This window comes from Rhinopithecus roxellana, chromosome 7, assembly GCF_007565055.1.
Source record: "Rhinopithecus roxellana isolate Shanxi Qingling chromosome 7, ASM756505v1, whole genome shotgun sequence".
NCBI classification, from domain to species: Eukaryota; Metazoa; Chordata; class Mammalia; order Primates; family Cercopithecidae; genus Rhinopithecus; species Rhinopithecus roxellana.
The window spans coordinates 141,089,431-141,103,603 of record NC_044555.1 but is presented as its reverse complement, the minus strand read 5'-3'; the positions used below and the strand labels follow the sequence as shown (position 1 = coordinate 141,103,603).

The window sequence follows — 14,173 nt, the reverse complement described above, 5'->3', positions numbered from 1 at the left end:
CAGTCATTAAGTTCAAAATTCCTCGTGGTCAAGTGAACATCAGCATTGTCAGCCGCATAAAACTTGATCAATCATTTATTTCTTTAGTATGGATGCATGTTCTTCAACTTCAGATAAAACAATTAGAGCATGACAAAGCTTAGTTTATCATTATTGGATTATCCTTATTACTCAAACAGAGAAATGAGTAGCCCACCAGATACATCATTTCTACAGATAGATCCACTGATTCGGCTGTGCTCTGGTGGGTGCCTGACCATCTGTAGGTATGAACATAGCCTTGGGAAAGAAAAAATAAAATTACTTGGTCTTTTCAAGTTGTTAAAAGTTAATCTAAAGTAAAATAGCTGAACGTTTTTCCGAACTGCTAAGTTCTTTCTCCCACTGAAGAACAAAATAGTGTTTTGTTAAATGCAGTCTCCTACAAAGGACAGCATAACTGGTATGAATATTTTAACAGAGAAGGCAATTTTAAATCCCTTAAACAGTGATCAATGCACACTGAAAACCAGTATGAAAATCACTAACCTGAAACACTTCAAAGCACTTGGTTCAGAAGAGTTGCTCATTTCCCTCTTAATATCCCCTTTGTACAGGTTCCACTCTACACAATTCACACTTTCAACATCTAGAATTTTGTTACTTTCTTAATAATGTATGAAGAATTTTTCTTTTAGGTAAGGTATTGTCTAAGATCCCAAATTATAAATTATTCTTTAAATCCAAAAAGATAATTCACCATGAGGGGACTACAACTATTAACATAAAATTGAAAAACAATCTATCCACATACTAATTGAAAAATATCAATTTTTTTTTTTTATTCAGGCACTGCTGTCAGATTTACCTCCTGAGTTAGAAGAAGTGGATTTCAATCATGCCTCGCTGGAGCCTGATGATACCTCATTCAGTGTATCTTCTTTATCAGAGAAAAATGTCTCAGAAAGTTTGTGATTTCAGTTGGAGGGAATGTATGATACAGCCTTTTGGCTTTGTAACAGGTGTGCATTTCAAGATAACTGCATTCTGTTGCCCTGGTATTCTTTAGTTGGGAAAACACATTGTTGAAATGGACATATTCTGTGAAGAATGTACAAGATATAATGGCTACAGTGCAAAAAATGTAAGTGAAATTTAAAAGCATTGTTTGAGAGAGTATTTTTTAACTGATGGAACTCTGGAAAAAATTTATATTTAAGTTTCAGCAGTTTCACCCTGAAATTTGTTATGTCTAATTTCTAACCAGAGACAAAATAACTAAAGACATTTCAGCATTGCTTATCAATTTGCTACAGCTTGATTAGTCTTGTTTTTGTAGCCATTACGTCTTCTTTCTTCTTCTCTGCTTTTCCTATCATCCACATACACTTTTTCTCAGGAAAGTGGACTGAACATTTAAAACAAAACTTTAAAAAATTATTTAACTCATTATTTAATGAGTTCTCTGGTTTATTTTTTAACCCCATGAGAATTCGACTTAAGCTAATGATTGAAAATTGAAATGATTACAGGTATGTAATTGTAAATTGCTGGTGTTCTTCTATTATCTAACCCAAATATTTGTGTGGGGTTGGGGAAGCACAATGGAAAGGTAATTTAACCAACATAAAGTCGAATAAATTACGAAGTGTACAGAAACAAAATGTTGTCAAAATTAGTCTTGATGGGGATTCTTCATTACTACAAATGACAAATACTGATACAATTGACATTCTAGTAGTAAATTTGTATAACTGAGTTAGATGAAGTGTTACACAAATATTTTAAATTTATCACCATCTTTATAATTCTTTTTTAGTTCTTACATGTTATGAAACAGGAAGTCAAGGTAAGCTGCTGAGATTTTTTAAAAATGTAGTCATTCAGCTTTGCCACAGAATTTACCTCATTTCCATATGAGGCCTGTACAGAGCCATCAGCCAAGGATAGTATTCAAAAAGAGTTATACTACTTTGGTTGTAAATCACAGTCTTCTGAATTCCCTGAATACTATTCTATGAGTACACACCTAAAATGGGCAAGCTACCCAGTTGTTCTATTAGTAGGTACCAGATGGCAACACACTGTAGACTGTTCTTTGCAGTTCTTCCTTTCCGGAGTACCAGATGGTATTACCAAGACCCATAGAAGAAAAAATGTCAGTTTCTCCCTAAGCTCACAGTGTCATATATTTGTGACTTGGCGGTGTGCAATTGTGTTGCATGGTTAAATTATTATCTGTACCTAAAAGATTAATGAAGTAGCTAGATGGCTGTTTCGGTCATCAAGTTTCTGTTTCCAATTTGTTTTTAATTTTTGTGGGTACATAGTAGGTATTCGGATATTTTTAAAACTTGTAATTAGAGCCAAATTTGATCTTGAAATTTACTAATACCAACTTATGAACACAGAAAGGCAGTCATAAATGTCTTTAACACTGAAGTGTCCCATCCTCCCACACACACAAATAGGTAAGGTCCCACTGATAGTCTCATTTTATCACTTATTTGTTTATATTGCTGCCATACTACTGATATGGTTCCTTTGTTAATAAGAATATTTCAGTGTTCAGATATGCTTCCTTGAGCCATATGGAGTTTTGCAAACAGTGGTTCGTATTTCTTGCTGACAAGCCAAATTCCATTCAGAGAAAGCAGCACAGAGTAACAGAACCTCAGATATTATGATTAAATGTACCAGTCACACCAATTCCTCCATGAGACGAAGAGTCGCCCCCATATACAGCAAATTTAGAAACCACTTCTTAAGTAGCATGAACAAATTCCAGGTCTTCAAGTCTCTCCTAGGGTCTGCTTCATAGTTACTGAGTTTATCTTTCAAATATAATTACTTCTGCTTCAATTTAAGCCCCTTCTTATTTGGTTCTCATTGCAAATTAAGTATAGGTATACTCTCTCCTATAACTTTTAACACTATAGATTGTATTTGTCACACATCAGCCATTAGTCACTAAATTGAAAAATACTTGTTGAGCTCCTGCTATAGAGAAGACACTGTGCTGGACACTGGTTTTCTCAGCAAACTGTAAACTTCACAAATAATTATTTCTTGTTAACATCTTCTATGGTATTAACAAACCTTATTTAAATAGAATTTTTAATAGATTTAAGGTTCTGCTAGGTGTGATTCTTAGACAGATTTCTAGTCTACAATTTTAGAGAAAGCATAGATGATCTTTTTGTCTCTGTTTAAAGTTTCATCAAAACAGAAACTATATAAATCGTAACAATACATTTAAAACTCCTTTTGACTTGAAATTTGTGTTTCGGCACCAGAATGTTTTCCTTCACCATCACTGGAATTAAAACACTTCTAAAATGAAATGTGGCTGTTCTGTAGCAAGAACCAAAGGAAATACCTGTATCTATAGAAAAAGAACCATAATTGCCAGATTGAAATTATGCATGGTAGATTTTGAAAAAGATGTCAAGGTCAAGCTTTGAAAAGTTGTTATGAAGAAAGTATATTTTTTACATATGTAGATAGGAGTTGGTTTTGAGATATGTTAGAGCAGGAAAAATTATCAGCTTATAATTACTCTTGTGAACACCTTCATGGTTGGGGATAAAAATTAACTAACTAGTGTTTCTTTCTTTAGGGCTTTGAGAGTATTAAAACAGACCTTACTATCTGAAGGCTCTCTCAGGGAGACAAGCCAATGTGGAAAAAAAAAAAAAAAAAAAAAAACTAAACTAAACTAAACAACAACAACAAAAAAAAAACACTTCTTTTTTCTTTCAACTACATTTCTTTGTCTGCTTTAAGCTTAGAATAGCTAAGCAGTTTTTAAGCCAGAAATGTGTATGTAAGAGCACTTACCTTCCAAAATGTGTACATACAAACAAAAAGGAAGGTATTTTCTTCTTTTCAGCCAAGCTAAACTTATTCACAAGAAAATGCGAATTGCAATTGCTCTGGAGAATAGGAAAATTAGCACATGCAAAGAAAACCTTAAAAGAAAATTGGCCTCTTCATGGAAACTGGGGATATTTTGTTGTAAGGTCAGTTATCAACAGCAGGATTGTTGTATTGCCATTACAAGCATGTGATAGAAATGTTTGTTATTGTTGGAGAAGAAAAGGCTGAGACCCAATTATACTCTGTACTCTTTATTCGACCAAGACCTCAAAAGATGTCAAAGAAGCCATTTCTCCAAAGACAGCAACATCTATTGTGAGGCACTTTCATATTCAGCAGTCTGTAAGTTTGTAGAAGAAAACCTAAGTGGTGAATTTAAAATAATTCTTGGCTCTAAAATTAACTTTGTTGCCTTTTTGGTGGGGGTGGTGGGAATCGGATTCAGCCCATTTCCAAGGGATAGTTTCCTCATCTCGGACAAATAGTTTGTGATCATTTTTAAAAGACATTCTGAAAACTTTAATTCCTGCCCTTCTTCCATATTACAGTTGTGTTATTCCAGAAATTTTGTCTGCTTTTTTAATATATTAGATTTTCATTCAGATCTTAAACATGCAAACATGTGATAGGTTAGCTTTTTAAGGGAATTATCCGTACCACTGTATCTAAATGTTAGGTAAATGGGTAGATTTCTCTTTGAAGTTGGTATTTTCCTTGGCAGACAGCACTGTATCATGCTCTTCACCAAGCTATGCTCTGTAATGCTATAATCGAAGAGGCTACTAACTTGTGAACCTGCAGTCTACACACCATTGCTGAAAACAAACTTTGATTAAGAGCAGATTTGCTAGGGGGAAAAAAGAGTAAAGTGATATTTTCATGCAAATATAATTAAAATTGTTTCATTAAAATATATACTGAGTGTATATTGCTCCACAATGAAATTTTACTTTGCATTAACTTGTTAAGTAATTAATTTTAGCAATCCTGCATCCCATTTTACTAGTACTACCTCTGAAATATACTGTCACCTTAAAACCACATCAGACTGCAATGTGAATTTTTGTAGTTTTTATTTAAACTTTTATAGAGGCAATAAATGATTTCCAACTAACAGACATCTATTTCTTTATTTTAATATTTATTTTTATAAGCCTTTGTGTTGTAAGCACTTTCACCTTTAAAAGTGGATTATTTTCTCCCCGAAATACGGTTCTGATAAAGTGAAAAATAAAGAGAATAATAAGGTGTTGGGGATCAAAGAAGGGAGAAAATGGAGCGCTCATGTGAAAACTGAGTTGATTTCCAAGCTGACATGTGTACTGTCCTTAACTGACTTTACTTAACTCCAATACTAGTGGAATAAAGTCAATATTTTGTAATAGACAACAAATATGTTCGGGATATTATATTTAAATGGTAACATCAGCAAGTAAATTGCCACAGTGTAACAGAGTGTTATTTTTACAAGAGTTTTTTTGTTTGTTTGTTTGTTTTGTTTTAATGTGGCGATTTTGCATCTAATTTTTCCTAGTTATCTTAGAAACTGGTTGAGCATGCTTTTAATTTGTGTGAAATATGTCTATGCCTTGTCAAAGCCTTACCAATTAAAACTCTTCATGTTACCTAACTAGTGGGGAAGGAATGAGAAAGGGCAAGTGGTATGTTTTAAATAGCAAAACAGCAGTTTTTCTTCCCAGTTGGTAAATTTTCAAAAACATTGCAAGGAGTGAATCACATACAAATATGCATCTCAAATGACTGATGTCTTTCTCAGATCTGCAAAATTATTGACTTAAGATGGTGAAATCATTTTATTTTAGGTAAGTGAATGAATATCATTGCAAATCTATTTAAAAAACAAGTCAATGGATGAGTAGTTCATAAGATTGAATATTTTTCACATCAAATGAAACTAAAGAAGTTTCACATGTTTATTTATGTTTCTTTATCAAAGTAATAAATGTTCATTGCAGAAATTTTAGAAATGTGGAAAATATATTAAAAAACAGAACCACTTGTAATCCCATCACCCAGTAAGAATCATTATTACATTTTAGAATATTTAATTCCAGTCATTTCTTCTGCATATTATGTTCTCAAATATATATTTACAAAACTGGTATTGTGCTGAATATGAAGATGTGTTCTGCTTTTTCTCTTAAAAAATGTATTGAGAGCATTTTCCCATGTGAATATGTCACAAAGGTATTTCTCCCCAATTACATTTGGACTCAGAGGGGGAAAACATTTTTTTTGTGTGTGTTTTTGTTTGTTTGCTTGTTTTTAAGCATTTTATTCATCTGAGGTTATTTTTCCCATTTTTTTTTTATTTTTTGAATTATTGTTGGTACACAGTAGGTGTGTATATTTAAGGGGTACACGACATGTTATGATACAGGCTTGCAGTGTGAAATAAGCACATCATGGAAAATGAGGTATCTGTCCCCTCAAGCATTTATCCTTTGAGTTACAAACAATCCAATTACACTCTTTGTGTTATTTTAAAATATACAATTAAGATATTATTAACTATATCACCCTATTGTGCTATCAAATAGTAGGTCTTATTTGTTATATCTAATTATTTATTTTCTGTACTGGTTAACCATTCCCACTTACTACACCCCACCTCCCAGCCCACCACTACCCTTCCCAGCTTCTGGTAACCATCCTACTCTCTATGTCCATGAGTCCAATTTTTTTTGATTTTTAGATTCCACAAATAAGTGAGAACATGTGATGTTTGTCTTTTTGTGCCTGGCTTATTTCACTTAACATTATAATCTCTAGTTCCATCCATGTTGTTGCAAATGACTGTATCTCATTATTTTTGATGGCTGACTAGCACTCCATTATATATATGTATCACATTTTCTTTCTTCATTCATCTGTTGATGGGCACTAAGGTTGCTTCCAAATCTTAGCTATTGTAAACAATGTTGTAACAAAGATAGGAGTGCAGATATTTCTTTGATGTACTTATTTCCTTTCTTTTGGGTATACACCTAGCAGTGGAAATGCTGGATCGTACAAGTAACTCATTTTTAACATTTTTGAGGAACCTTCAAACTGTTCTCCATAGAGGTTGTTCTAATTTACATTTCCATCAACAGTGTGCAAGGGTTCCATTTTATCTGCAGTCTCACCAGCATTTGTTATTACCTGCCTTTTGGATACACGCCATTTTAACTAGGGTGAGATGATATCTCATTTCAGCTTTGATTTGCATTTTTCTGATGATCAATGATATTGAGCATCTTTTCATATGCCTGTTTTTCACTTGTATGTCTTCTTTTGAGAAATGTCTATTAAAATCTTTTGCCCATTTTTAATCAGATTATTAGACTTTTTCTATAGAGTTGTTCGAGCTCCTTATATTTTCTGGTGATTAATCTCTTGTCAGATGGATACTTTGCAAATATCTTCTCCCATTCTGAGAGTGTTCTCTTCTTTCAGTTGATTTTATCCTTTGCTGTGCAGAAGCTTTTTAACTTGATGTGATCCCATTTGTCCAGCTTTGCTTTGGTTGCCTCTGCATTTGGGGTCTCATTCAAGAAATCTTACCATAAAAACCCTAGAAGAAAATCTAGGTAGTACCATTCAGGACATAGGCATGGGCAAGGACTTCATGTCTAAAACACCAAAAGCAACGGCAGCAAAAGCCAAAATTGACAAATGGGATCTAATTAAACTAAAGAGCTTCTGCACAGCAAAAGAAACTACCATCAGAGGGAACAGGCCACCTACAGAATGGGAGAAAATTTTTGCAATCTACTCATCTGACAAAGGGCTAATATCCAGAATCTACAAAGAACTCAAACAAATATACAAGAAAAAAACAAACAACCCCATCAAAAAGTGGGCAAAGGATATGAACAGACATTTCTCAAAAGAAGACATTCATACAGCCAACAGACACATGAAAAAATGCTCATCATCACTCGCCATCAGAGAAATGCAAATCAAAACCACAATGAGATACCATCTCACACCAGTTAGAATGGCAATCATTAAAAAATCAGGAAACAACAGTTGTTGGAGAGGATGTGGAGAAATAGGAACACTTTTACACTGTTGGTAAACTAGTTCAACCATTATGGAAAACAGTATGGCAATTCCTCAAGGATCTAGAACTAGATGCACCATATGACCCAGCCATCCCACTACTGGGTATATACCCAAAGGATTATAAATTATTCTACTACAAAGACACATGCACACCTATGTTTATTGCAGCACTATTCACAATAGCAAAGACTTGGAATCAACCCAAATGTCCATCTGTGACAGACTGGATTAAGAAAATGTGGCACATATACACCATGGAATACCATGCAGCCATAAAAACGGATGAGTTTGCGTCCTTTGTAGGGACATGGATGCAGCTGGAAACCATCATTCTTAGCAAACTATCACAAGAACAGAAAACCAAACACCGCATGTTCTCACTCATAGGTGGGAACTGAACAATGAGATCACTTGGACTCCGGAAGGGGAACATCACACACTGGGGCCTATCATGGGGAGGGGGGAGGGGGGAGGGATTGCATTGGGGAGTTATACATGATATAAATGATGAATTGATGGGTGCTGATGAGTTGATGGGTGCAGCACACCAACATGGCACAAATATACATATGTAACAAACCTGCACGTTATGCACATGTACCCTAGAACTTAAAGTATAATAAAAAAAAAAAAGTTAGTATTTTCCACTAAAAAAAAAAAAAAAAAAAGAAAAAAAAAAAGAAATCTTTGCCCAGACCAATTTCCTAAAGATTTTCCCCATTGTCTTTTTATAGTAGTTGCATGTCTTAGATTTAAGTCTTTAGTCCACTTTTCTTTAATTTTTGTATATGGCAAGAGATGGGGTCTAGTTTCATTCTTCTGCACATGGATATCCAGTTTTCCTAGCTAGCACAATTTATTGAAGAGACTGTCCTCTTCCCAGCTTATGCTCTTGGCACCTTTGTCAAAAATGAGTTCACTGCAGGTACGAGGATTTGCTTCTGGGTTCTGTTCTATTCTGTTACACTGGTCTATGGGTCTGTTTTTATGCCAGAATCATAATTTTTTGTTAACTATTGCTCTGTAGTATAATTTGAAGTCAGATAATGTGATTTTTCCAGTTTTGCTCTTTCTGCTTAGGATAGCATTGGCTAGCCTAGGTCTTTTGTGGTTGTATATAAATTTTAGAATTGTTTTTCATATTTCTGTGAAGAATGCCATTGGTATTTTGATAGCAATTGCATACAATCTGTAGATTGCTTTGGGGAGTATGGACATTTTAACAATCTTGATTTTTCCAATACAGGAACATGGAATAATATTCCATTTTGGGGGGTTCTCTTAAATTTCTTTTATCAGTGTTTTATAGTTTTCATTATAGAGGTCTTTCACTTCTTTGCTTAATTCCTAGGTATTTATTGTGTGGTTATTGTAAATGGAGCAATTTTTTATGTGTGTTTTTTTTATAACACTACACTGTTGGCATTTAGAATGGCACTAATTTTTGTATGTTGATTTTTGATCCCCAAATTTTCCTGAATTTGTTAATCAGTTTTAATCGTTTTTTTTTTTTTTTTTTTTTTTTGGTGGAGTCTTTAGATTTTTCCAAATGTAAGATTATATCATCAGACAATTATAATTTAACTTCTTTGCTTCCAATTTGCGTATGCTTTATATCTTTCTCTTGTCTGACTGCTCTATCTTAGGCTTCCAGTACTATTTTGAAGAACAGTAGTTAGAGTGGGCATCCTTGTCTTGTTCCAGATCTTAGAGAAAAGGCTTCCAGCTTTTTCTCATTCAATATGATATTAACTGTGGGTCTGTCATATATGGCTTTTATTACGTTGAGGTATGTTCTTTCTATACCCAATTTTTTCAGGGTTTTTATTAAGAAAATATGTTGAATTTTCTCAAATGATTTTTCAGCATCAATTAAAATGCTCATATGGTTTTTATCCTTCATTATGTTGATACGATGTTGATTTGTATGTATTGAACCATCGTTGCATCCCAGGGATATAACTTTGTCATGATAAATAATCTTTCTAACGTATCATTAAACTATCTTGGCTTGTATTTTATTGTGGATTTTTGTATCAATAGTCATCAGAAATATTGGCCTGCAGTTTTCTTTTTTCTCTTTCTTTCTTTCTTTCTTTCTTTCTTTCTTTCTTTCTTTCTTTCTTTCTTTCTTTCTTTCTTTCTTTCTTTCTTTCTTTCTTTCTTTCTCTTTCTTTGCCTTTGTCTGCTTTTGGTATCAGGGTAATATTTGACTTGTAGAATGACTTTGGAAGTATTCCTTCCTCCTGTATTTTTTGTAATAGTTTGGGCAGGACTGGTATTGATTCTTCTTTAACTGTTTGGTAGAATTCAGCAATGAAATCATCAGGTCCTGAGCTTTTCTTAAGTGGGAGACATTTATTATGGCTTTGATTTTGTTACTTATTTGTCTGTTCACATTTTGGATTTTCCTGGCTCAATCATAGTAGGTTGTAGGTATTTCTTCTAGGTTTTCTAATTTATTGGCATATAGTTTCTCATGGTAGCCATTAATGATCCTTTGAATTTCTTCAGTATCAATTGTAAAATCTGCTTTTCCATTTCTGATTTATTAATATCTTCTCTCTTTCTTTCTTAGTTGTCTGGCTAAAGTTTTGTCAATTTTGTTTAATTTTTCAAATAAAAATTTTTGCTTCATTGATCTTTCGTATTGTTTTTATTATTTCAGTTTTATTTATTTCTGCTCTGTTCTTCATTATTCTTCTTATTTTGGGTTTTGTTTGCTCTTGCTTTTCTAGTTTTTCAAGATGCAAATTGTTCATTTGAAGTTTTTCTTTTTCTTTTGATTTCTTTCTTTCTTTTTTTTTTTTAATGTAGGCACTTATAGCTATAAACTTCCTTCATAGTACTGCTTTTCTGCATACCATAGGTTTTGGTATGTTGTGTTTTCATTACCATTTGTTTCAAAAAGTTTGTAAAGTTCTTTCTTAATTTCTTTGTTGACCCACTGGTCATTCAGGGGCGTATTCGTTTATTTTCCATGTATTTGTATAGCTTCCAAAATTCCTCTTTTTATTCATTTCTAGTTTTATTCCTTTGTGGTCAGATAAGATGGTTGATATTATTTCAATTTTTTAAATCTTTTAAGACTTGTTTTGTGACCTAACATATGGTCTATTTTTTATTGTTTATTTTTTATTATACTTTAAGTTCTAGGGTACATGTGCACAATGTGCAGGTTTGTTACAAATGTACATATGTGCCGTGTTGGTGTGCTGCACCCACCAACTCATCATTTACATTAGGCATATCTCCTAATGCTATCCCTTCCCCCTTCCCCCACCCCAGTGTGTGATGTTCCCCTTCCTGTGTCCAAGTGTTCTCATTGTTCAGTTCCCACCTATGAGTGAGAACATGCAGAGTTTGGTTTTCTGTTCTTGCGATAGTTTGCTGAGAATGATGATTTCCAGTTGCATCCATGTCCCTACAAAGGACATGAACTCATCCTTTTTTATGGCTGCATAGTATTCCATGGTGTATATGTGCCACATTTTCTTAATCCAAAACGTATGGTCTATTTTTTAATCAATCCATGTGCTGAGGAAAAGAATGTGTATTATTCAGCTCTTGAGTGAAACGTTATATAAATGCTTATTAGATTCATTTTGTCTATAGTGCGGATTAAGTCTGATATTTCCTTGTTGATTTTCTGTCTGGAAGATCTGTCTAGTGATGAAAGTGGGGTGTTAAAATCTCCATCTATTTTTGTATTGGGGTCTATCTTTCTCTTTAGTTCTAATAATATTAATTTATATATCTGGGTGCTGCAGTGTTAGGTGCATATGTATTTAAAATTGTTATATCGTATTTATAAATCGACCCCTTTATTATTATATAGTGACCTTCTTTATCTGTTTTTATATTTTTTGTTTGGAAAGCTCATATAGTTTTGCCTGATATAAGCGTAGCAACTCTTACTCTTTTTTGGTTTCCATTGGCATGGAAGATCTTTTTCCAACCCTTTATTTTTATTTTTATTATTATTTTTTTTATTATACTTTAAGTTCTAGGGTACATGTGCATAACGTGCAGGTTTGTTACATATATATACTTGTGCCATGTTGGTGTGCTGCACCCATCAACTCGACAGCACCCATCAATTCATCATTTATATCATGTAAAACTCCCCAATGCAATCCCTCCCCCCTCCCCCCTCCCCATGATAGGCCCCAGTGTGTGATGTTCCCCTTCCCGAGTCCAAGTGATCTCATTGTTCAGTTCCCACCTATGAGTGAGAACATGTGGTGTTTGGTTTTCTGTTCTTGTGATAGTTTGCTAAGAATGATGGTTTCCAGCTGCATCCATGTCCCTACAAAGGACGCAAACTCATCCTTTTTTATGGCTGCATAGTATTCCATGGTGTATATGTGCCACATTTTCTTAATCCAGTCTGTCACAGATGGACATTTGGGTTGATTCCAAGTCTTTGCTATTGTGAATAGTGCTGCAATAAACATACGTGTGCATGTGTCTTTGTAGTAGAATAATTTATAATCCTTTGGGTATATACCCAGTAGTGGGATGGCTGGGTCATATGGTGCATCTAGTTCTAGATCCTTGAGGAATTGCCATACTGTTTTCCATAATGGTTGAACTAGTTTACAATCCCACCAACAGTGTAAAAGTGTTCCTATTTCTCCACATCCTCTCCAACACCTGTTGTTTCCTGACTTCTTAATGATTGCCATCCTAACTGGTGTGAGATGGTATCTCATTGTGGTTTTGATTTGCATTTCTCTGATGGCCAGTGATGATGAGCATTTTTTCATGTGTCTGTTGGCTGTATGAATGTCTTCTTTTGAGAAATGTCTGTTCATATCCTTTCCCCACTTTTTGATGGGGTTGTTTGTTTTTTTCTTGTATATTTGTTTGAGTTCTTTGTAGATTCTGGATATTAGCCCTAAACTATACTACAAGGCTACAGTAACCAAAACAGCATGGTACTGGTACCAAAACAGAGCTATAGACCAATGGAACAGAACAGAGTCCTCAGAAATAATACCGCACATCTACAGCCATCTGATCTTTGACAAACCTGAGAGAAACAAGAAATGGGGAAAGGATTCCCTATTTAATCAATGGTGCTGGGAAAATTGGCTAGCCATAAGTAGAAAGCTGAAACTGGATCCTTTCCTTACCCCTTATACGAAGATTAATTCAAGATGGATTAGAGACTTAAATGTTAGACCTAATACCATAAAAACCCTAGAAGAAAATCTAGGTAGTACCATTCAGGACATAGGCATGGGCAAGGACTTCATGTCTTTTTTTTTTTTTTTTTTTTAATCAGCTTTTACTTTTGTTTCAGAGGATACATGTGTAGGTTTCTTACATGGGTATAATGTTTAGACAAATTAAGGCAAGAAGAGAAGACCAAATGCCACACGTTTTCATTTTCAAGTGGGAGCTAAACAGTGAGTACACATGGACACAAAGATAGGAACAATAGATACTGGGGTCCACTAGAGAGAGGAGGGAGGAAGCAGAACAAAGTTTGAGAAACTACCCAAGTAATGGGATCATGTGGACACATTTTGCTTTCTAAGGGTTATCTTTCTAATCCTATGCCATTTTAAAATGCCTAGTTTACCCTTGCATTAAGGATTTCACAACCTGTATCTCCGCTGGCACCCTGGGTCAGAGGAAAGGGTGATTTACCATTGTTAAACCTATTTATTGCACATAAGGCTATTTTTCTAAATCTACTAATATAGGTCTTGGAAAAATTAAACGAACATTTCAATTGATTGATTTTCTTTTCTTTTCTTTTTCTTTTTCGTTTTCTTTCTTTCTTTTTTTTTTTTTTTTTTTTTTTTTTTTTTTTTTTTTTGAGACGGAGTCTCTCTCTGTTGCCCAGGCTGGTGTCCAGTGGCACGATCTCGGCTCACTGCAAGCTCCGCCTTCCGAGTTCAAGCCATTCTCCTGCCTCAGCCTACCGAGTAGCTGGGACTACAGGCGCCCGCCACCATGCCCGGCTAATTTTTTTGTACTTTTGGTAGAGACGGGGTTTCACCGTGTTAGCCAGGATGATCTCGATCTCTTGACCTCGTGATCTGCCCGCCTCGGCCTCCCAAAGTGTGGTGCTGATTAATTTTCTTATATAGCCTCATAAATTATTGTATTCACTTTTCACTTCTAAAGCATTCACCAATATGTTAACTTAAAAAAAAAAGAAAAAAAGAAAAAAGAAAAACACAAAAAACAAAAAACGCCAATAACAAAAGGTTAAGGCAAGAAACAAGAG

At 34.3% G+C, this 14,173-nt stretch overlaps 1 protein-coding gene across 3 annotated transcripts in view; it reads left to right on the top strand.

Annotated features, from left to right (window-relative positions):
* The window catches only part of HDX (highly divergent homeobox), a 209,371-nt gene extending 204,395 nt beyond the window's left edge, over nucleotides 1-4,976 (top strand). For 2 of the 3 annotated variants that reach the window (XM_030933539.1, XM_030933538.1), the window contains one exon: nucleotides 829-4,972. In XM_030933539.1, the coding sequence (XP_030789399.1) occupies nucleotides 829-954 (126 nt within the window). In that variant the 3' untranslated portion in view covers nucleotides 955-4,972. Of the gene's footprint in view, nucleotides 1-828 lie in introns of all 3 variants that reach the window. The other variant, XM_030933537.1, reaches the window with a different exon arrangement.
* Nucleotides 4,977-14,173: the final 9,197 nt, after the last annotated feature.